Here is a 22,767-nt window from a genome sequence, read left to right on the forward strand (position 1 = left end):
AGGACTGGGATGTCTCTGTACCCAGAAGGACCGGGATGTCCCTGTAACCCAGCAGGACTGGGATGTCTCCGTGCCCAGCAGGACTGGGATGTCCCCGTGCCCAGCAGGACTGGGATGTCTCTGTGCCCAGCAGGACGGGGATGTCCCCGTGCCCAGCAGGACTGGGATGTCTCCGTGCCCAGCAGGACTGGGATGTCCCCGTGCCCAGCAGGACTGGGATGTCCCCGTGCCCAGCAGGACTGGGATGTCCCCGTGCCCAGCAGGAGGAAAGGACAGCGCCAGGGAGGGGAGCAGAGGGATTTATATAACCTCAGCCTCCCTGCCCTCCTGCAGCACCCTTACATAACAGCACCCACACTTGTTGGGTTTATGGGATTACTCTGCTACAGACTTTCTGGGAAAAATGAAATTAATGTGGTGTGTTAATACCTAAGCCTGGCTTCTCCCTTTTCTGCTGATAATTCCTCTGGGCTGGGCCTGGTGGAGAGAGTTGGTGTGAGGGGGAGATGGGCACAGGCACCCACAGGCAGGGACAGAAACTGCCCAGGGCTGAAATGACTCCAGGAGGTTGGTGGGACAGAGGGGCAAGGCAGAGAACGTGGGAGAGTGATGGAGAGGGGACAGGGATGGTGACAGAGGGATGGAGGGGATGACACAGATAGTGGGAGAGTGATGGAGAGGGGACAGGGACATTGGAGGGGTGACAGAAGAGCGATAGAGATGGTAGAAGGGGGATGGAGAGGGGACAGGGACAGTGCCAGAGTGATGGGGACAGGGGAGAGGGCAGAGGGGACAAGGGACAGGGGACAGGGGACAGTGGCAGGAGCCGAGGCTGTCCCCGCTGCGGCCACGAGAGGGCGCTGCGGGAGCCGCCGGAGCAGCCCCGGTGCCGCCGGCCCCGCTGGCCCCGCCGGTCCCGGTCCCGCTGGTCCCGGTCTCGCTGACCCCGCTGGCCCTGCCGGTCCCGGTCCCGTCCCTCTGGCAACGCTGCTCCCGGTCCCGGTCCTTTTGGCCCTGCCGGTCCCGGTCCCGTCCCTCTGGCCCACCTGGTCCCGGTCTCGCTGACCCCGCTGGTCCCGGTGCCGCCGGCCCCGCTGGCCCCGCCGGTCCCGGTCCCTCTGGCCCCGCTGGTCCCGGTCCCGCTGGCCCCGCTCCAGCCCTTCCTCCTCTAAGCGGCGACCCCAGCCCCAGATGGCCCCAGAGGGTGGGAATTGCCCCCCTGGCCTCTGATTCCCCCCTTCCAGCCCTGAGCCTGGGCTCCCCAGAGCCTTGTGCGGGAATTTCCATCTTCCTGCTCCCTCACCCCTGGGACCAGCAGCCCTGTGCTTCATCCCCGTCCAGCTGTGCTGAGAAATGCCCACAAATCCTTCCTTTTCAGTGCCCATGAATCCTTTATTTCAGTGCCCACAAATCCTTCCTTTTCAGTGCCCATGAATCCTTTATTTCCAGTCTGTCCCCTGGACCTCCAGGCGGGGGGCACTGCCCAGGGCCTGCAGGTGGGCACCTTGTCCTCACCACCTGATCCCCCCTGCCCCAGCTCCAGGGGTCTGGCTGTGGCTCCGGGGATCTTCCAGGCTGCCATTCCCACGGCACCTGGGTGCCCTGTGCTCGCCTCACTGTGTTAAGCTCCTCTTGGTCCACTTCTCTCTTCCCCACTAAGGCTCTTTAGGTCCCTGATCTCGTTACAGCTCAGCAATCGGGTTGTTCTGCCCTCTCACACCCCTTTTCCAAGCATTTGGAGATTTGTCCATCCTTTTGTGAAGGAATCCTTTAAGGGAAATGGGGTGATTAATTAAACAGGGTAATTAATGCTGCCACACGTGGGTTGTTAAGGCTTCTCTCCCTCCAGGAAGGCCGGGCTGGAGCTGGGCACACCCAGGACTGTCCCAGCCACGATATTCCAGGGTTCAGGTATCCCTGCCCGTCACCTCCACCCCAGGGCTGCCTGGATCCCCCCCAGTTTCCCTGCACAGAGCAGCCTCTCTATTTCCAGTCCTGGCTGCCCAATCTGATCACCACAGCTGCTCCTTCCCAGGTGCTCCACGTCCCCAGCTCTGGCAGGATCCAGGGACTGTGTCCCCAGCAGAGGGGAACTGTCCTCCTGCTCCTCCCCAGAGCAGATCCCAAGCACCCTGGGACCTGCACCTGCCCCTTCCCTTCAGCACCAGGGCTTCCCTACACCCGCAGCAGCCAAATCCGTGGGTTGGCACGTCCTGGGAAGGGCAGAGCAGTGAGGAATGGTCCCCAAAATAGCTCCATGACATGTACAGCAAAGGGCAAGGTGCTGGTGAGTGGCTTTGCCTTGCTCGCTGTCCCATCTCGCTCTGGGGGAATGGGACAGATTCCCCCTGCAACCTCGATACTGTCATTTGTGATAAATATATAAAATTCAATATATGAAGTGGAATGGGTAGGTGTGAAGCCCAACTCCCAAGCCTGCAGCAGGGATGCCAGAGCTGACTCCAGGGACACCCCTCCCCTGCCTGCTTCCTTCCCTGCCCCTGCTAATCCCCAGCACTCTGAGATGACAGGAGCCCTGTAACCTGATCACGGTTCATTAAGAGGTTTAATGAGATTAATTGCCAAAAGCACCGGTTATTGCTCGCAGCCCTTCCCTCGGGAGGATCCAGAGATCCCTGGAACCGTGTGTTGGGCTGTAGGTGAGGATTTCCTGAAAACTGCAGCAGCATAATCCTGAAAATGGGCAGATTTGGGGGTTTGGGGTTCCCTTCCAGACAGACAGCTCCAGGTTTCCACACGTCCCCGTTCCATCCTGCGGTGCCCATCCTTCCCTGGGTGTGCAGGGGGATGAGGGACACCAGGACCCCCGGAACGACAGCCCCGTGCCCACCACCCCCCGGGACCCCCGGGCACCGGGAGTGCCACCCTGGGGTGCCGGCGGTGTCCCCGGGCCGTGCCAGCCCCGGGCCGTGCCAGCCCCGGGCCGTGCCAGCCCCGCGCCGCCGGCCCGGCAGGGCTGACGCTGGGCACTAAATCGGTCGGTGACGGGCAGGAAAGGAATCCAGGGAGCAGAGCCAGGCACAGGCTCCTCTCGGCTCTCCCCGCCTCGCCTCTTATGGAGAGGAGCAGGAGGGAAGAGGGGCCGGGAGCAGCTCCCGTTATGGAGAAGCCCTGGGGAAGCCCTGGCTCAGCCCAGCGGGGCACGGGGGGAACAACGTGCTCGGGACGTGCCACCCCCCTGGGGACAGCCGGGAGGCTCCGGGCCTCCTGCCCAGGGGTCCGGGGGTCCCTGGGAGGGGCAGCAGGCACCCCAGGGGTTGGCAGCTCCAGAGGCACCGGGATCCCCGCAGGGACAGAGGGACAGTCGCAATAAGGGACAGAGGGACTGAAGTGCAGCGGGATGACAGGCAGGGCCACACTCCCACCTTACAGCTGACACGTCTTGCAGAGGGAGAGGAGGAGGAGGAAGGGCTCTCACCAGGCTCTGGTGCCTCGGTGGGAGCAGCCAGGCCATCAATTTATAACGAATATATGAAATTCAATGTATGAAACGGGCCCTGGCCTCACCCCAGGCTTTCCGTGCCTCAGTTCCCGGTGAGCTCTGGCCCTCGGGGCTCCAGGCTCGTGTCCCTCTGCGGGGCAGGAGCAGAAGGAGCTGGGCAGCTCAGGAGCTCTTGGCTGTTCTGACACCTCGGGGCTGCCAGGGCACAACCCTGCCCAGCTTCACACACAGGAGGATCTGGGGGAGATTTGGGGTCTTTGAGATTCTTCAGCACAGAGGGCAGGCCAGAGCCAGCTCTCGCTCAACACCCTCTCCCTCATGTCCAGAGGGATTTTCTGAGTCCATCCAAGAGAGATTTCCCTTCAGGGTTGCAAATTAAAACCCATTTTATGCAAAGCCACGGAGCACAAAGAGGCTCCAGACCCGAGCAGCTCAGCTCAGTGGCCGGGCAGGGCACAGCTGAGCCCCCAGGGCCGAGTCCAGCTCCCTGGAAGCTCCCCTGGAGCCGGGGAAGCAAATCCTGCTGCTCTTTCCCACGTGTTGTTGCGCTGGACAAATATTTGTTTTGGAGAGCGCAGCCTTGCCCCGGCCCCGCGGCCAAGGCCGGCGCTGGCACCGGGGCAGCTGCGGGGACGGCTCCTGCCCCGGCAAACCCCGGCTCGGGGAGCGGCCAGGAGGATCCCGGCTCGGAGCAGGAGCCCCGGGCTCCGACGGGGGATCCCTTCCCCAGGGAGAAACCCCCGGGAGGGGCAGACGGGAGGGCAGCCCCCCAACCCGGCCGTGGGGCTCAGGGCGCTCTGATGCCCACACCAGGCTCGCAGCCCCCCAGGATCCTGGGAGACAGGCTGGGGCTACACCTGCAGAGGGAAAAGCCCTGCCTGGAAGGCTCGGAGGGAAATCCCCGCCTTTCCGCGCTGTTTTACAGCCTCTCCTCGCTTCTGGAAATGCGCTTTTGGCCGGCGGGAGCAGCAGACGGGGCCGTGGCGGGGGTCGGGCTCGGGGGGGTCTCCGGGACAGGAATTCGGGGCAGGGACCCCGGGCTCGGCCCCCGCACGGCCGGGACACTGCCCTTTGTTTCGCAGAATAAAGTTAGCGCTGTTACTCAGCCTGTCGCTATTCCAGCAATTCCTGCCTCCACTTTCGCTCGGCAGCGGGAAACATTCCTGCCCGGGGGCTGCCAAGAAAAACCCGCACCCGAGGGACACGCGGGGACGGCTCTGGGACCGCGGCTTCCCCCGGTGGGCACCGCACCCGGCTCTGGGATACCTCTCCTTTCCCATCCCACAAAAACCCATTATTCCCGCGGGGAGCACCGGCATCCCAGCCGTCAATAAACCTTGGGTGACCAAAGAGCAGCCGGAGGATGCGGGGACAAGGTGTGTCCCCTCCGTGTGTCCCGGAGGTGAAGCTTTGTCCCCGAGTGCCACCGATTTCCATGGAAAGTTTTGCTGATGCCAGCGGAGCTCCCACACGGAGCCCCGGGTTTGTTTTCCCTGCTGTTTTCGGCTCTTTCCTTGTGATAGGCAAAGCCGGCAGGCTGTCCCCGAGGTCCCCGTGTCCCCAGGAGCCGGCCGTGTCCTTGTGCTATCGCTGCCAGCGGAGAGCTCTGATAACCCCGCTGCGCGGGGGGAAGCAGCTGCCCGGAGGAGAAGCTGCGGCCAAATCCCACACAGCAGCAGCCTCCTCCCGCAGCCATTCCCTCTCCTGCTGGGGCAGCCTCATCCCGGCGCTCCCAGCTCCTTCCAGGCACCCCCTGCCCGCTGTGGGACGCACGGAGCCTTGCCCGAGCCCTGTGGGACCCTCTTCCATCCTCTCCTGGGGAGGGGGCTCTCCCCTCTGCTCCCTGTCCCCGGGGAGATGCTGGCACTGCATCCTCAGCCCCTCCTCTGGAAAGCCCAGAGAACAGCCCCCCACATTCCTGCAGCTCCCTGGAAATCCCTGCGAGCACCAGAATCCCGCAGCCGCCGGAGGGGAAGGCGGAGGGGCCGGGGCAGCCGGGGCTCCGTGCTACAGTGCCCGAGCCGGGAACAAAGGGAGGACGGGACCGAGGCCGGGAACGTCCTTTGCCAGCCCCAGGGACATTAAACAATCCCCAAAACCCATTCTCCCCGTGTCAGCCCCGCAGGTCAGCCGAGGTTTGATCTGCAGCCCGGTGCGGCAGATGGAAGCGCTCCCAGCGAGGGTTTTGGATCAGGTCCTGGTGTTTTTCTGCTGCTGGGACGCTCCGTGCTGTGGGGAGCCCCAGAGCTCTGCTCGGCCTCCCAAGCCCTCCAAAGGGGATCACGGGGATGTGCTCTCCACACTCCCCTCTTCCTGAGAGCTGTAAAATCCTTCCTGTGGCCGGGAGTCAAAGTCTGAAGGCTGAGCCACAGATCTGCTCACCAGCCTGGAAACATCCTCAATTTAAAGCTCAGCTGCACTGTGAGCTCCCAGAATCTCAACCCTCTGAGCTCCCATCACCTGCTCTGCTTTCAGCCCGGGATTTTAACCCAAATCCCCACTTTCCACCAGAATTTCAGCCAAGATGAAGCTGTATTTCCACTCAAGAAGAGCTGCTGAGAGCTTTGCAGCAAAAGAAGACCAGTGGCAGAGAGGGGAATGGCTTTAAACTGAGAGGGTTTAGATGGGCCTTTAGGAGGAATTCCTCCCTGTGAGGGTGGTGAGGCCCTGCTGAGCTGTCACCCACCGAGAGCCCCGAGCCCTCCTCCCCAGAGCTGCTGTCCCTCCACCCCCAGCCCTGCTTGTGCCACCCCCTGGTCTCTCCTGGCTCCCTGCACACCCGGGATGGCCTCGGGGCGATGGGGTAACTCAGCCCGCCTGGATAAAACAAATCATCAGCTCAATAACCACCGGCAATTAGCGCCATTAGCAATGCCACAGCTCCGGCTCCCTGGGCGTTCGTGGGGGCGAGCGCCCGGCCCCTCCCGGCTGAGCTCAGCTCTGACGTGGGCCCTGCTGAGGATGCTCTTACTCACCTTGTGCCCTCCTCACGTCACGGAGCAGCAGCACCCTGCCCAGAGGAGCAGCCTGGCTCCGAGGCTCCCCTGTTCCCTGGAAGGGCACGTTCCCAAACCCCGGAGCTGCTGGGGCTGGCAGCAGCCCCCGCTGGGGGAAGGTGACACACGCTCCCCAACCCTCCCTGTCACCCCAGGGAAGGGCTGTGCCTGCCCTGCCTTCCCACCGTCCACACTTTGGGGTTTTTAGTCCCTGATCTCAGCTGGAACACCCCCGGGCAGAGCAGCACCCTTGGAGGGGCTGGTTCCCCCCGAGCCCCGCAGCAAATCCCCCCAAAAAGGGGGATCCCAGCCTGGGGGCTCGGCCCGGCCGGGGAGCCGGGGCTGGGGGAAGGAGGGGCAGAGCAGGAACCGGCTGGACTCGTTACACCGGTGACACTCGCGAAGGGTGACGGTGAGTGGCACGCCAACCATCGTGTCCAGTCTCTAAGGAATGCACCCGGGATCCGTCAGGGGAGCAGTCCTGGGTGAGTCACGGCACGGACACGCGGATTTAGCCGGGATTTCAGCCCAAGCCTCCTCTAATTGCATATTACTGGAGGGATGCTTAAAGTAATCAGCTGTTCCAGCCACGCCGCACGGGGGGAAGGGAGGAGGGCCGGAGGGGTGTCCGTACCTCCAGCCCCTCCTTGGATTAGAAGGCACAAATATAGGGCACACAAACAGCCCCGGAGCGCTGCCTTCCCCTTTGAAGGCAGGGTGACACTGCTCCAGCCGAGCCCGGGCTTTGATAGCGGCGAGATAAGGAGGGTAAACACGCCGTGGTGGTGGAGAGGGCAAGGATCAACCACCTCAGGCAGCCGGGGCTGCGTCCTGTCCCCTGTCCCCATCCTGTGCGCAGGAGGGTGGGAACGGCCTGGCAGTGGGAAAGGAGCGAGCTGCTGGCAGTGAAAATGTGAGCTCTGCGCTGGCAGTGAAAATGTGAGCTCTGCGCTGGCAGAAAACGCGAGTTCTCACCTGCGCAGGGAGAGATAACACATCTCACACCGCCCTGCGCCTCCCCGGGCGCCGCTCCAGCCCCCATCCACCCCGGGAATGTCACTGTGTCCCCAGCCCCCATCCACCCCACCCCGGGAATGTCACTGTGTCCCCAGCCCCCATCCATCCCACCCCGGGAATGTCACTGTGTCCCCAGCCCCCATCCATCCCGGGAATGTCACTGTGTCCCCAGCCCCCATCCATCCCACCCCGGGAATGTCACTGTGTCCCCCTGGCATCCCCCCCGGTGGCACGGGCAGGGTTTGGGGTGCAGGGGAGCAAGGACGCCCCGTCCTTGGCCTCTCTCGGCTCCCTTGTGCAACACCTCCAGGCTGCGGTGACAAGGCAATTGATTTCTTTTCCTCCTTTCCTCAGGAAACGCCTCTGCCCTGGCTGTCAGTCATTCCCCTGAGCACCTCGGGATGCCAGCGGAGGATTTCAATCAAATTTGTCAGAGCCATCGTGTTTCCACAAGCTGGAATGTGTGTCCGGGCCCGGGGATCCGCCCAGGTGAGGGAGCAGCAAACCAGCAGCACCTCCCAGCCCAGCAGCAGCTCGGGCACGTGTGGGTCATTCCCGGAGAAAAGGAGCAGGGAAGAGCAGGCATCTGGCACGCCGGGAGTTTGGGGCCAGCTGGAATGCTGCGGAGCAGGCAGGAGGCTCTGCTGGAGCTGATCTGTTCTTGGGGTGGCTCAGGAGGGACGGGAATGCCTGAGCTGCTCGTTCCAGGCTGGATCCAAGAGGCCAGAGGTGAGAGAAGGTGGTTGTCAGGGAAATCACGGAGCTGTTAGCCAAGAAGCCTGTGGCAACCTGTGTTTAGAGCTGAACAGAACAAATACTCCATGTACAGAGGGGGGAAAAAGCTTTTTAAAGGTTCCTCTGCCTGTGCACACAAAGGTTCTACACCCAGGGGTGCTGGGCACTGGAACGGGCTCCCCAGGGAAGTGGTCACAGCACTGAGGTCAGGAAGGGTTTGGACAACTCTCAGAAGCACACTTGGGGCTGTCCTTGATGCTCTGTGCGGCTCCATTCCAAGGCAGGGTATTCCACAGTTCCAGCAGGAGCTCAAACCCTCCGTGGAGCAGAAAAGGCTGAGGTGGTCTGGCAGCAGGGCTGGGAGAGGGGATCAGAGTCAGGGACAGAGCAGAATCCTCACCCTCAGCCTGCCCTGTGCCATCCTAGGGCAGACGGCAGAGGGGCTGTGCCAGCCCCGGGCAGCCCAGCCCGGCCCGGGAGCCCTCGGGGAAGGGACACATCAATGGAGCGTTTGTCCCGTGCTTGGCAGCGGGCGCCGAGCCCCGAGCGCGGCTCTAAATGGCCAGGGGAGCCACACAGACAGGCTGTTCTCTCCTCTGCTGCAGCCCCAGGAGCAGCCTTCACACCCGGGACGAGGAGGAGGAGGAGGGCAGCCAGGGAGAAACGCTGGCACGCTGCAAGGAAAAAGCTCGCTAGAGAGATAAAGTGAAATGGAAATCCGTGCTGGGTCTAGCGAGCCGCCCGCACGGAGCTGGTGCCACCCTGGGCAGCGGGCCAGGCTGGAGGCAGCAGGGCTGCAGCAAGATGCTTCTTGCATGCTGGAGTCAAGACAAATTCCTGCCGTTTCAGTGAGCTTGGAGCACGGCCAGGTGTCCTTCCAGGAGAAAAAGCTGCAGCTGCAAGAGCCGCAGGCAGCCCCAGAGCGCTCCTGCTCTGCAAGGCCGGGTGGTTTTGGATGCTCCCGCAGCCTGGAGCGGGCTCAGCCCCGTGCCACCGTGCCACCAGCCCTGCTCCCAGTCCAGGTACGAGCTGGGCACTGCCCAGGCCACGGGGCTGAACGTGGGGGCTGCATTGACAGCCCTGAAGGAACAGCCACCCCTGTCCTCAGAGCCGGGCTGAGGGGAGCACTGCAGCAGCGCCTGAGCCTGGATTTCACCCTGCACAGCCTCAGGCACATCCTGGCTGATCCATCACCCCTCTGCTCAAAGAGGAAAATAATGACAGACTACAGGCTGTGAGAAAATATATAGGGGTTTTTTTTTTTTATTTGACAATTAACAAAAGAGGGATGGGAATCTGGGCTGTAAACATTGATAGCTCCTTTCTGATCACAACGAGTACTTTCCACCAACATCCCTTTGTATGCTCTGATCCACCCAACAATGCCCAGCCGACTCTGTCAGGGCTTTTGCTGCTCTGCTCAGGGTCACAAATCCAGAGGCAGCTTATTCACCACACACCCACAGCAGAACAGCCACCCACACAGGAGACAGCTGAGGGACTAAGATACTTCAGAGCTGCTTCCATACGTGAGACACGCTTGGAAAAGGCAGGAGATCATGCTGGGTTTGGGCCAGAAGGAGGGAAACATTTCTAAACCCAGCAGGTCTGCAGAGAAATGAGCCCTGCAAAAGGCAGAGCCTGCCCAGGCAGGGACAGGGACTGTGACAGTGCCAGCCCAGGCAGGGACAGGGACTGTGACAGTGCCAGCCCAGCAAGAACAGCCCAGCCCTGCTGTCAGAGGGAAGCTTTGGCCCAGGACTGTGAAGATTTGGAGATGCAGAGCCAGCAAGTCTGTCCCAAAGAGGGACTGGCACATCGTCAGCTCCATTGTTGCAGTGGAACCAGAACTGCCTGGAGCTTGACAGGGGGAAATGAAACCTCATCTTGGGCGGGAGGGCAGCCAGGGCTGGAGGAGCTGCACCCAGCTGCCAGCCGGGCCAGCCACAGCACACAGCTTGTCCTGGGACACAGCCCTGTCACCCCCAGCACACAGCTTGTCCTGGGACACAGCCCTGTCACCCCCAGTACACAGCTTGTCCTGGGACACAGCCCTGCCAGCCTGTCACCCCCAGCACACAGCCCTGCCAGCCCTGTCACCCCCAGCACACAGCTTGTCCCGGGACACAGCCCTCCCCAGCTCAGCCTCTCCTCCTCCAGGAGGAAGCAGCCTGCAGGTGGGTCAGCCACACACCAGAACCAACCCAAGGGCTGCAGGCACCTCTTGGGGATGGAGCCATGCAAAGCCAGCAGGGAGGGTCCTGGTGCCACCCCCACCACGGGCACCAGCTGCCAGCCCAGCCACCCTCCCCCTGCAGCAGCAGGGAAAGGCAAAATTCACAACTCCAAAGAACAGTGTTGAACACAGAAACCTCCCCCAGCTGCAGGAGGGACCTGACAGCACCCACAGCACTTCTCAGGGCACAGAGCTGCTCTGGACTCAGGCAGATCCAGACCAGGGGCTCAGCCTGCCCCTTTCCAGCTGCCCAGCTGGTTCTGAGCCTGGCTTTTGGTGGGAACAGGGTCAGGTCATCTCCTGGTCACACCACCCAAATGGACAAGCAAATAAAAATAATCCAACAAATTTGAATACACTGTATTTATTCGTAACAGATTCTAAAGAATCTAGTGAGTCTATGTCAAGCCCATTGCATGACAAGTGATACAGGTGTAGGAAAAAAAAAAAAGACATTTAAAACAAACAAAACAACGAAAAAAAAGAAATCAAGTGCCATTCAAGCTACTGGAATCTTCCAATTGCCCCCTCACAGGAGGCAGCACAGTATCACTGCAAGGTCTAGAAAAATTCAGGTTCAAGCCACTCACAAGAGTCCCACCACACACACTCCATAAATCCAAAGTGCAATCTCAATGGTAGGTCGCCCTGTCGAGCTATTGGCTGTAGGGGATCTGTTTGGACACCTCAAAGGGAAGGAGGGAATCTCAGTTTAGTGTGTCTGTGGGCAGGAGCAGCCTGTAAAAAACATGCTACATGGCATCTATGTTCCATTTCAAATGCAAGAAAAAAGAAATCTCATCCTCCTCGAAGCCACGGGAGTGGCACAGGCAGGCTCCCAAGAGCAGCCCCAACCAGTCTGACCTTGCAAGGGAAGTCCCAAGCTCCCAGCACAGGGATGAGGCTCTGGGGAGTTGGGGACTGCCACCAAGGCTGAGCCGAGCTGCAGGAGGCAGCTAAAACCTGCAACAAGCACGGGGCCAGTGCCACTCCCCCAGCTCCGGGGGCAGGGAGCTGCAGCTGATGCCGGGGGAAGAGCCACCCCCACCCCCTGACTCCCCATCCACATTGCCCCCACCCCAAAAAAGGTACCAATCTGGCTATACACATTCCAAGGATCTAGTCTTTATTTCAATCTGCCCGGCTATTACAGTTTTGTCACAAAAACAAAAAAACCAAAAAAGCACAAGTTAGTAAAGGTACCGGAGTGGGTCAGCCCCGGAGGCAGCACCAGGAAGCCGCGGTGTGTTCCCGAGCAGATCCCTAGGGAATGCCTGCTGCCTGCCCACTGAAACCTGAGACCTCTGGGGCACGGCAGCCCAGGCACCTCCGTGAAAAACCTGTGTGCTCTGGACACTCAACGGCTTCAAAGCCACACTGGACTGAGAGAGCCAAACCCTCCACACACCAGAGGGTCTGCTCAGAAGACATTTTTTCCCTAAGGCCAACTAACTTCACTCCCCCTTCCGCCCCCAGGCTCCATTTCTAGCTAGAGAATGAATTTCAAATGCTATGAGTGGCTCGCATAGGGAATCACAGAGCTGGGAATGGGCTGCTTTGGAGACAGGACCTGCCCAAGGGATGATCCCCAGGAGGAAGAGGTCTGTCCACCTCCCTGGAGGACACAGTGACAGACTGACCAGTGACCTGGATGGTTTGTGCTTCAAAGGACAAGCCTCACCTTCCCCATGGCCCAGCCGGCCTGTGGCTTTGTGCATTAAAATCACACTGCATGTCCAAAAAAAAAAAAAAAAAAAAAAAAATCAGAAGAGCAGCATTTCAAATTCCCCTAGAAAAAACAGGATTAGGTATGGAAGCCTGGGGCAGGCTCCTGGACAAATCATCTGCCTCACTATATTTTGGCACTGCAGACTTGGGAGCTTGAAGAAATTCAGAAATCCAAGTGTAGGTCCCTGCTGCCTTTTTTCCAGCAAGCCCTGCACAGCATTTTCCACCATGCACTCCCCCCTCCCAGTGCTCCCAGTTTCAAACATTTCCAACCCCCTGGGTTAGGCAGCCCCACTTTGGCAGCTCTTGGCTCCAGCTGGTCCTTCACAGGCAGCAAGTCATGCCCAAACCCCTCAGCCACACAGAACCTGCTCTGGCCTCAGCCAGGCTAAGAAATGATCTTGCGACCCTCCCCACCCACGACAGAAACATTTTCCTCTTCAGACATTCCCCACTCGAGCTCTGGGCCATCAGCCCTCGCAGAAAATAATAAAGGTTTACAGTACAGTTGTGTTTATATTGTTACAGGCACTTAAACAGGATTCTTTGGTCCTTCAAAGGAATTAGCCACCCTGGCTTCTCTCGGCAGAAACCACAAGTTTGCACACCCATAACACCTCCTGCACTAAAAAAAAAAACAAACCACGATTCAGATCCATTTCAGGGCAGTGCAGCTCTACCTTAGCGTAATTCTACAGTCTCCCCTCACACACCCCACCCACCCCACTGCCTCCACAATTCCATAGGGACTCGTTTCCATAACACTGCACTTCCCATCACAGTGTACAGCAGACAAGGCTCGTCCCAATGATCCCAGGAACGAGACACTCAAGCAGGAGTCCAGGAAGTTTCCTTTTGTTGCAGTTCTAGGAAGGTCGGTAGGTTTCATTTTGCTCCCCCTCCCCACCCTCCCAACCCCCCAAGGCAAGGAAATACCTTGGAGGACAGACCCTGGAGTTTGTCCTGGCTCAGTTACAGGGAAGCCACGTGGGGTAAGACTGATTGCAAGGCAGGAAGGGCTGCACGTGGGTCACGTAGTAGTTGAAGTTTATTTCACTGACATAAGGGGCCGGCTGGTAGAAGCAGGTAACGTTTGTGACCGTGGGGATGATGTTCTGCTCAGCCAGGACCCTCACGGCCAGCATGGCAATGAGGTTCAGGGTCTGCCTCCTCTCGTGTCCCATGAGGCAGACCGTGCTCTCGTTGACCACCCTGTGCAGGGTCATCAAATAGTCATATCTGTTGCTCTCCATGCCCACAAAGTGGCTCTGCAGGTAGCCCTCCAGCTTCCTCAGCTGCTCGCCGATGTCAGAGAAGTCTATGAAGAACCTGGAGCACATGTACCTCTGCAGGGCCTTCATATCCACCTCGGACTTGGGCTTGAAGCCCCTGACCAGGAGGTTGCAGTACTTGAGGAGCCCCCCGCCGCGGATCTCCTCGGGGTTGCGGGTGGCGATGACGCGGTGCCGCAGGTGCTCCATGGCCTCCTCGAAGTCCCCGTACATGCTCTCCCCGGTCACCGTGGGGTGGAAGTTCTCGGCCATGGGGTTCTCCGAGCACTCCCCGAAGAGCAGGAGCGAGTCCAGGATGATCTGGAAGGAGTCCACGCTGAACTCGAACTGGCGCCGCAGCGAGTCCACGAACTTGAGCTCCACGTTCTTGCCGCTGTTGTTGGAGAGCGAGATGAGGCTCCAGCGGTCGGTCTCGTTGCACACCTTCACCAGCTTCTGCACATAGGCCTCCTTCAGGGTCATGGGCGTGATCTTGTCCTTGTTGACTCCTTCGGGGAGGAAGTCCAGCAGGCAATCCATGACCACATCTTTAACCAGCTGGAAAACGTCCTCGCTCTTCAGATCCACCCCGAAGATGAGGTCCAGGTCCTTGTAGCCCAGGCCGCTGTCCTGGTGCAGGACGTGACTGGCTGCCGAGCCGTTCAGCCTGACGTTGTGCACTGGGATTCCCTTCTTCTCCAGGCGGCTACGGACGACCTGGGACAGAGACAGAGTCAGTGAGAGGCAGGAGGGAGCTCTCGGAGCAGCCTGGGGGCGGCAGGAGCCCTCCCAGCGCCTACGCGGGTCACTCCAGTGCAAGACAGTAAAATAAAAAGCTAATCCATTGGAAATAGGTCACTTTGGAAAGCATCCCGAGTCCTGCCTGCAGCTGGGGGTGGCTCTCCTTCACTTATTCCCTGGCATTAGAGATCTGACTGCCCATGATCAGCTCTTCTGCTCTCCCTGCCTTCCCCAGTCGGGCCTGGAGAGCCTTCCTGACCCCATTTTTTGGGGTGGTCTCTGTCCTCTACGTCCCCTCCCAGCTCCAGTGACCAAGCCAAGACCAGTCGACCCCAGGGTGACCCCAAAGAGGAGGTGGCAGCACAGTCTGCAGCAGTCCCTGTGGATTTAATCAGGGTGGCTCACTCCTTTTAGCCATCCCTCTGGCCTGTCAAGATTCATTAAAGGCAAATCAAGATGCCAGAGCAGCTCAAAAGCCCCAGCCAGGCGTATGCAAGTTCATGTCCCAACTAGTAAGTGTATCCTAACAATTTCCAGTGTGTCAGAGCTTCGTGCTGAGCTTGGCGTGCTATCAAGCACAAGAGGCAGCTTTCATCTTACGGGTGTTACTCCGGTGATTTTAATGCTGCCTGCTCAGGCCTGGCACACCCAGCAGCCCCTCCAAAGCTTTGTTCATTTACTGGGAAGCTGAATCACCTGCCTGATTACTTAACAAGTAGGAGGCTAAAATAACCCCCAAGACCATAAAATAAACTATCTGGACACCAGCTTATAATTTGAGTTTAACTCAGCTCAAAGATCCCGGGAAGATTAGGTTTGCACCTTCCAGCAGAAGCTCTTCCCACATCTCATCCTCTCATCCTGCTTTCGTGTTCCCCTCCAGCCATTTCCCATTTTTCTGGGAGTTCCAACCAGCCAGCCTAGAGCAAGGAAGGCCATGGCTTGAAAGAGCTGAAGCTTGGGAGACAAATGGACAAATTAGATCATCAAGAGCCAGTCTGACTGGGCCCTTGGGTCCTGTGAGCCTGCCCTAGTTTGAGAGGCCCCACAAACTCTGCATTTTGACTGCCCAAAAGGTGAATTTCAATTCCAGGCTGCATTACAAGGGCCAAACCCTCTTGGCTGCCCTGGGCCTGAGCAGTGCTGGGGGAGATCAGAAGCGTGGCAGATCTGATCCCAGCAGCAGGTAAACTGCCCCTCAACAGGTTTTCTTTGGAAGGAAGAACACAGAAAAGGTCGGGGACTGCAGCAGGGAACCCTCGGTGACCGTGCCAAGGGCCACCAGCAAGTTCTGCTGCCTTCCCAAACACATCCCAGAACAAACCCACCGCTGTCTGCACACCTGGGAGGCTGTCAAGGCTCACAAGGCAGCTTCCCTGGTGGTGCTTCCCCTCTCTCCCTGCATGAGCCACCCCTGCTGGGCTGGAAACACAGCCGGGCTCCTCGCCAAGCCTGAGGTGACTGTCACATGCCAGGCCACAGTGAACCAGGGGCTGCTCACCCTGGAGCCCAGGCCACACCAGCCCAGCCAGAGAAAGAAGCTGTTTTCCAGGGCAGGCAGTTTGAAAAGATGGATGTGCTCCTCAAAGACACAGAGGGCTGCTGCCCCAAAGTGAGCAAGCATCACCCAGGGGAGCTGCTGGCCTGCCCCTGCTGCCAGCTGGAGTCACTCACCCAGGGCATGGCTCCAGCACTGCTCGTGCAGTCAGAGGCTGCTCCCAGGCTCAGAGAGACAAGATATAGGTCACAAAGCCTTAGATGCAGAGCTGGGCCCAGTGCTTGGAGAAGATCTCGTTCCAGATTAATTTCCTAACCCCGAAGAACATCTGCTTAACCCCTTTCTGGGCACAGCTCAGGACCTGCGGCGTTCCAGGCCCACAGGCTCCAAGTCACTCAAGTTGCCCAGGCTGCCTGTGTCAGATATCTTCAGAAAACAGGGAAAAGACCCAATTGCTCCAGTCAGTGCCTTCTCAAACCATCCCAGGAGTCTCCAACCTGCCCAGCAGCAGGGAGCAGAGCACTCTGCCACTCCCTGGGAGCTTCCACCCACCAGCCCTCACCCGGGGCTCATCCCCCCTGGCTGCAGGCAGTGGGTTGAGGGCTGCATTTTCCCCCAGAGGGCTGGATATTTGCAGGGTTATGCAGCTGCTGACCTGCTTCCCAAAACAGCAGCTCACCTTCCGTGTGGTTGGGATAATTGACTGTGACAGCCAGGCAGGAGCAAATCCTGCTGCGTCCTGACCTGCGCCTCGCAGCTCCCTCGACAACAACAACAGGATAAATAACTGCCTTTTGGGTTACTTGTTCCAGCTTAGTCAGCCCTAAACACAGGCTCTGCCAGCACGGCCGGGCACAATTACAGCCCTCAGCTATCCCGTGCTGGAGGCTGCTGCTGCTGGCAGCATCCTCTGGGCAGCTCCACCGGCTGCTGCAGCCTTTGGGGCTGCCCCAGCCCGGGCAGCCTCCTGCTGCAGCTCTCACAATTCCGCCCACGGCGGCCGAACCCAGCGCTGCTGCCCCCGACAGCAACTCGAGGAATCCCAGACCAGCCTTTCAAATGTCACCTTTCCGTCTTCCCGGCTTCACTCTGACTATTTCTCAAGCAGCTGAGGCTCCAAAATCCCGGTTATTGTGAAAGCCGGTTGGGTCTTAGCGCCGTGAATAGGCTTTTTAATTAGAAGCCAACATGCCCGATTTTACATTTGATGAGTCATTACTGAGGAATGAAGTCGCCTCCCAAATATGAATATGCATCAGCTCATTCGAGCTACATTGTTAGTTTAATATTAAACACAGTTATTACTTGATGGTTAAACTAAGAGGAGCTCATGAACAAGCCGAAGTCTCGGGCATGCTCTGGAGAATTCAGCCAGGGCTGCCCAGAAATCAAAGGACATGGACATTTGATCCTGCCTTTGAATTAATAACTCTGCCTCTTCCAACACGAGCCCAACATGTCCACCAGCACGAAGCCATTTCGTGGAAGCAGCGCCAAAAAAAGCCACTTTTGCCCTGGCCACACACATTTCACTGCTTTTAAGGACAATAAATTAACTCAAAAAGAGCCGGAACAAGGCAAGGAGGGAGGAAGCTAAGCAGGATCTGTGGCACAAGCTGCAGGGACGGGGTGAGCTGCTCAGGAGGGTCCTTCCAGCTCTGGGCACTGCTGCTGGCTGCTGGCAGGGGCCAGCCCCACCGCGACCCCCGGGATGATGGGGGGCAGTCCCCGCACAACTTTTAACTCCCCCTGGAGCAGCCAGGGCAGGGCAGAGAGGATCCGGAGCAGGCTGCTCGGTGGAAGGTGCCCACGGCCGAGATGCTTTTCCCCAATTCCGAGCCTGGCAGGAGCCGAGCAGCGCTCGGACGCTGCTCTGGGGCGCTCGGCGGGCTCCGGGCTGTGCCGTGCCGGGCTCCCTGCGGCCCCGAGGCCATTCCCCGCTGTTAATTTAAGCTCCCTTCCAGCCCGACCCGTCCGGCGGCTCCGCGCTCCCCGCACCGGCCGCGGAGGAGGCCGCGGTGCCCGGCCGGGCTGGCTCGGGGCCCGCCGGGCCGCTTATCGCCGCCTCAGCACTTTTATTTTCTGCCTGACCCCCGGCGGAGCGGGGCAGAGTCCAGCGGGGCCCGGAGCCCGCCCGCAGCCCCTCAGCCCCGCGGCCCCTCGGCCCCTCACCTGCACGATGGTGCGCGGCCGCACCGACAGCGTGGGGAAGTTGCCGCGGCCGTGGATGGGCACGGCCTCGCCCAGGATCTGGTCCAGCCGCTGCACCTGCTCCCACGTCAGGACGCTGAAGCGGCTCCCGCGCTGCTCCTCGCCGCCCGCAGCGGGCCCCGCCGCCGTCTCCAGCATCGCCCCCGCCGCCGCCGGAGCCGCTCGCCCGGAAACCGCCCGGAAACCCGCCGGAAGTGCCGGTGCGGGGGGAAGCGGGAGGAAAATTTAAAAGTAGGGGGGAAGGAAAAAAAACAAAACAAAAACAACCCCCGGAGTGGCGCCGGCGAGGGGCGGCTGCGCGGGGCGCGGCGGGAGCGCGGTCGGTGCCCGCAGGGACTCGCACAGAACCGACCCCGGCCGCCCCCCGCCCGCCACCGGCTCCGCCGAGCGCTGCGCCCGCCCGCGGCCCGCCGCGCCTTTTATGGACCCGCGCCGCGCCCCATTGGCCCGGGCCCCCGCCAATCCCGGCCCGAGCCCGTGCCCAGGGGGAGGAGCGCGACTGGACCGGGGCCAATCGAAGCGGCGATGAGGGGAAAGGGGCGGGGAGAGAGGCGGGGCGGGCCCGGGGAAGCCCCGCCCCCGCGGCGCGCGGGAATCCCGGCCGTGATTGGCGGGGCGGGCACGCGCCCGGGGACCCGGGGGGACAGGGACGGACACGGGGACACGGGGGGACAGGGACAGACACGGGGACACGGGGGACAGGGACAGCCCCAGGGACCCGGGGGGACAGGGACAGACACGGGGACACGGGGGACAGGGACAGACACGGGGGGCACCGGGGGACAGGGACAGACACGGGGACACGGGGGACAGGGACAGCCCCAGGGACCCGGGGGGACAGGGACAGACACGGGTGGCCCCAGGTACCCTTGGGGCGTCCTGTGGGGCCACGGCCTTGGTGTCCCACTGAGTCACCTCGTGCCACACCAGTGCCCTCTGATGCCCCATTGGTGCCCTTTGATACACCCTTGGTACCCCACTGATACCACTGATGCCCCATGACCTGGCGCCCCGGCAGTGCCCCATTTGTCCCCCGGTGCCCCACGGATGCCCTGTGCTCTGGTGCCCCACTGGTGCCCCACAGATGCCCCACGGATGCCCTGTGCTCTGGTGCCCCACTGGTGCCCCACTGGTGCCCCACGGATGCCCTGTGCCCTGGTGCCCCGTTGGTGCCCCACTGGTGCCCCACTGGTGCCCCACAGATGCCCTGTGCCCTGGTGCCCCGTTGGTGCCCATCCACGCTCTGCAGGCTGGTGTCCCATTGATTCTCCTGGAGTGATGCTCACAGTGTGACACCCCACGGACACCCGTGGTCGGTCACCGCACAGCTCAGTGTCCCCCTCCTGGCACGCCCAGCTCCCCCTGCCCCTTGTCCCTGCCTCAAGGGCCCCCGTGTGTCCCCTGGGCTGATGGAGCTCCGGGAGCTCAGAGCCAGCCCCGAATCCCAGAGCGTGGCCCAGCCCTCGGCTGAGCCTCCGCCTCTCCCTGAGGCCGGCTGTGTCCCCAGCCCCTGACCGGCCGTTTCCTTTCATCCCAGCCATCCCCATCCCTCTGCTCATTTCTCTCAGCGTTTCACCCTGCGGGCATTTCCAGCAGGGCCCTCCCTCCGTGCTGAGCTGAGCTGAGCTGAGCTGAGCTGAGCGGCTGCCCCGCTGCCCCGGGGATGGACAGAGTGACTCCAGCCCCACACCTGCACGGCCGCTCCCTCTGCCCGGCTCCTGCTCGCAGCCGGGATCCCTCCTCGGAAGCCCCGAGCCCCGCCAGGAGCTGAGCCAGCGCTGGCTGTGTTCTACACCCGCGCAGGTTTGATGCAAGAACTCCCCTGAAAACTCCCGAACATCCATCCTGGGACCTTCCCCCTCAGGACAGGCACTGCAGAGCTCTTCCAAGATGCAAAGTCAGTCCCGGAAGATCTGCCACATCCCAGGGGCTGGCTGCTGGAAGCTGGAGCAGGCTGCAGAAACTGGGGGAATTGGGGTGCTCAGGAGCATCCACAGCTGGGGTTGGAGGGGAGAGCAGGGAAGGGGAGCCCTGATTCCCTCTGAAATCCTCCCCATTTCCTGATGACTGACAGCCAGAGGGGCTCCCACGGGCTGGGGTCCCCACCGGGACGCTGCTCCTGCTGGGGTGCTTTGCTCCCTGGCTCCCACCCGTGGGACTCCACCAGGCTTCTCCCCCGGGAGGAAAAGCTGCTCCCGGGTGCTCCCCACGAGGCTCCCAGCTGGGGCACAGGACAAGGGCAGCCCCTCGGGGCGCTGGGGACCCCGGGCAGCCCCTCGGGGCGCTGGGGACCCCGGGCAGCCCCGGGCAGCGGGAACCGGGGCACAGGAGCTGCAACGGGCCGGGACTGGGGCAGTGGGTGAAAATCTCTCCAGCCTGCAGGGAAGGGACCTCGGGGACTCCGTGACGCGCGTGGGACGGCTCCGTCCCACTCGGCATTAAGCAGGGCGTGAGCCAACTCCCTGAGCAAGCAGCAGGGACCCAGCCCTGCTCCCGGAGCCACCAACGTCACGCAGCCGCCCCGGGAGCGCTGCTGGCGGGGTGGGGGCACGCCGGTGCCCCGCTCCCACGGCAGCGCCACCGTGCTCACGTCAGCCGTGTCCCGGGCTGGCCGTGTCCCCGTGCCCGCGGCAGCTGTCACCGTGCGGGCAGCGCTGCGCGGGGCTGCCCCAGGTGGGCACGAACCGTCCCCAGGTGGGCACAAACCGTCCCCAGGCGGGCACGAACCGTCCCCAGGAGGGCACAAACCGTCCCCAGGCAGAGTCCAGCCATCCCCCTGCACAAAAGCCACCATCCCTGGCCAAACACCCGCTGTCCCCAGCGCAGCTGCTGCTGTCCCACACTCGTCACCGTCCCCACGCCCACGCTGCCATCCCCACGCACATGCCCGTGTCCACGTGCCCCTGTGGGTTTAGGAGGTGGAGTCCGTCTCCACGGCCTTGTCCAAATCCTCCCTGGGCAAACACAGCTCCTGGACGCCTCCCAGGCACCCGAGCTCGCTGTCCAGCCCCGCTCACTCCCACACAGCCCGGCCCAGCGGTGCCACCGCTCCTCGCTGGCCGCCCCGGGGCAGTGCCACCAGCTGCAGCTCTCCAGAGAGGCGTTTGCCCCGCGCTGGCCACAGCAAGGCTGGATGTGGCATTGGGGGCGTTGTGAGCACCCACTGCATGGCACGAGGGGTGTCACTGCTGCCGCTCTCTGATCTCAGCCTGGCGTCCCTGTGTCACCGCCCTGGACCCCCAGACTCGGCCACATCCCATGCTGGGAGGGATGATGAGTGATGCTGCCGGAGAGGGGCGGCCCGGGAGGCGCTGGGATGAAAGGGAGCGCAGGGTGTCATTACTGCAGGTGACACAGAGCTCGGGAATGGCACCTGTCACCTCCCCTGGCTGCTGCAAAATGCTGCCTGGGGAGTGGGGGGGACGCGGCACCGCCAGGCTCTGGGGACAGGGACACGGCAGCAGCGTGGGTCCAGCACTGATGTGCCTGCCGTGAATCTCCCCTGGGGTGCCACCGGCTGGGGACATCCTGCCCCCTGGCAGCATGACCTGCCTGTCCCCAGGCTCGGTGGCTTCCCGGTGACACCACGTGCTGTTTTTCTTGGCATGACCTGTGCCTTTCCAGCGCTGGCAGGGGATGACCCATCCGGGTGCCACTAATTGGGGCCTGGCAGGGAGCACAGCTGCTCCCTTCGCTTCGGGTTCCTGGGCCCCGGGTGACGCCCGAGTGCCCTGCAGGTGGTGGCAGCTCCGGGACACCCTGGCTGTGCCCTCTCCTCTGGGGACAGCCGGGAGCTCTGCTCTGGAGGCTGCTGAGCCTGGAGCAGCCTGCTCGCTCGGGCAGGGATTTCATGGGCACCTCGAGGGCTCTCGGTCCTGTCTGGGGCCATGGGGACAGTCCCTCCCCTCCTGCCACCCCCTGCACCCCGGGCTTCGTGCTGGACCACAGAGGGAAACTGAGGCACGGGAAAGCCCTGCTCCTGGCTGGGACAGAGGCAGCAGATCTTTAACCCTCATGGATGGGGGCTGTGGAAGGGGGATAAACACCGTGGAAAGACAAGGTCATCCTGCTCAGAGTCCCTTTTCTCCCTGTTCTTGGTGCCACCACCAAGGTCCAAAAATGCTTCGGGAGGGAGAGGGGAATATGGGGCACGGGGGGTTCCTGCAGGGAAAAGACATCACTGCCAGGATCGTGGGGCCGGGGGGACACGCCGGGGCCCCTCCACCCCCCGGCCCCAGCACTGAGTGCTTTGGCAGTGGCTCAGTGGTGACAGCACAGCCCCGGAGGGATCATTAGTCCTCCCTCATTAAAAAATGTTACTCACCCTTTGAGACAGAAACAAGAATATCCTGGAAATGCCTGGGTTTGGGGAGCTCTCGCTCTAAAGGTATGACTGACATCAGGCTGCAGGTGATGCTCCCCAGCACGTGGGCAGGTGTGTTACCTGGGCACTGCCCAGGGTAGCCGTGCTCCTGATGGGCCCTCCGTGTCTGGGGTGGGCAGTGGGCAGTGTGGGCAGTGGGCAGTGTGGGCAGTGTCCGGGGTGGGCAGTGTCCGGGGTGGGCAGTGTCCAGTGTGGGCAGTGTCCGGGGTGGGCAGTGGACAAACTACCCCGGACCCTGACTGGGATGCAAGGGTGGTGGGCACTAAGCTGGCACGGCCATGGCCCCCACGGCAGTGCCTGTCACACATCCCTGGCCGCCTCATCCTGCCCGGGGAGCCCTGGGGTCCCCCTGCGGCGGGGTGAGCCAGCCGAGTCCCGCCCCGGGCGGGGGGACCCTGGCGCTCAGGTATTTCGGGCAGGTGAGCTGCCGCGCCGCGGGATGGCCGCGGGCTGAGTCACGGCTCCCGGCTCAGGGCTCCGGTTCGCA

The 22,767-nt window shown here is 61.6% G+C and overlaps 1 protein-coding gene across 1 annotated transcript; it reads right to left on the reverse strand.

Annotated features, from left to right (window-relative positions):
• Positions 1 to 13,132: 13,132 nt before the first annotated feature.
• Positions 13,133 to 18,349, reverse strand: TENT5B (terminal nucleotidyltransferase 5B). Its single transcript, XM_084222851.1, has 2 exons — positions 17,858 to 18,349; positions 13,133 to 14,163 (listed from the first exon to the last, which is right to left on the reverse strand). Exons 1-2 carry the CDS (start codon positions 18,032 to 18,034, stop codon positions 13,144 to 13,146), a joined length of 1,197 nt encoding a protein of 398 aa, XP_084078977.1. The 5' UTR covers positions 18,035 to 18,349; the 3' UTR covers positions 13,133 to 13,143.
• Between the last annotated feature and the right edge of the window lie 4,418 nt (positions 18,350 to 22,767).

The sequence above is a fragment of the Fringilla coelebs genome (assembly GCF_963513975.1).
Source record: "Fringilla coelebs genome assembly, chromosome: 28".
Lineage (NCBI taxonomy): Eukaryota > Metazoa > Chordata > Aves > Passeriformes > Fringillidae > Fringilla > Fringilla coelebs.

Bases quoted from the DNA above. Each gene is read 5' to 3' on its own strand.
- TENT5B (XM_084222851.1), bottom strand. From the start codon at position 18,034: ATGCTGGAGACGGCGGCGGGGCCCGCTGCGGGCGGCGAGGAGCAGCGC. The intron at 14,164-17,857 runs GTGAGGGGCCGA...TCTCTGTCCCAG, and splicing joins GGCCGCGCACCATCGTGCAG to GTCGTCCGTAGCCGCCTGGA.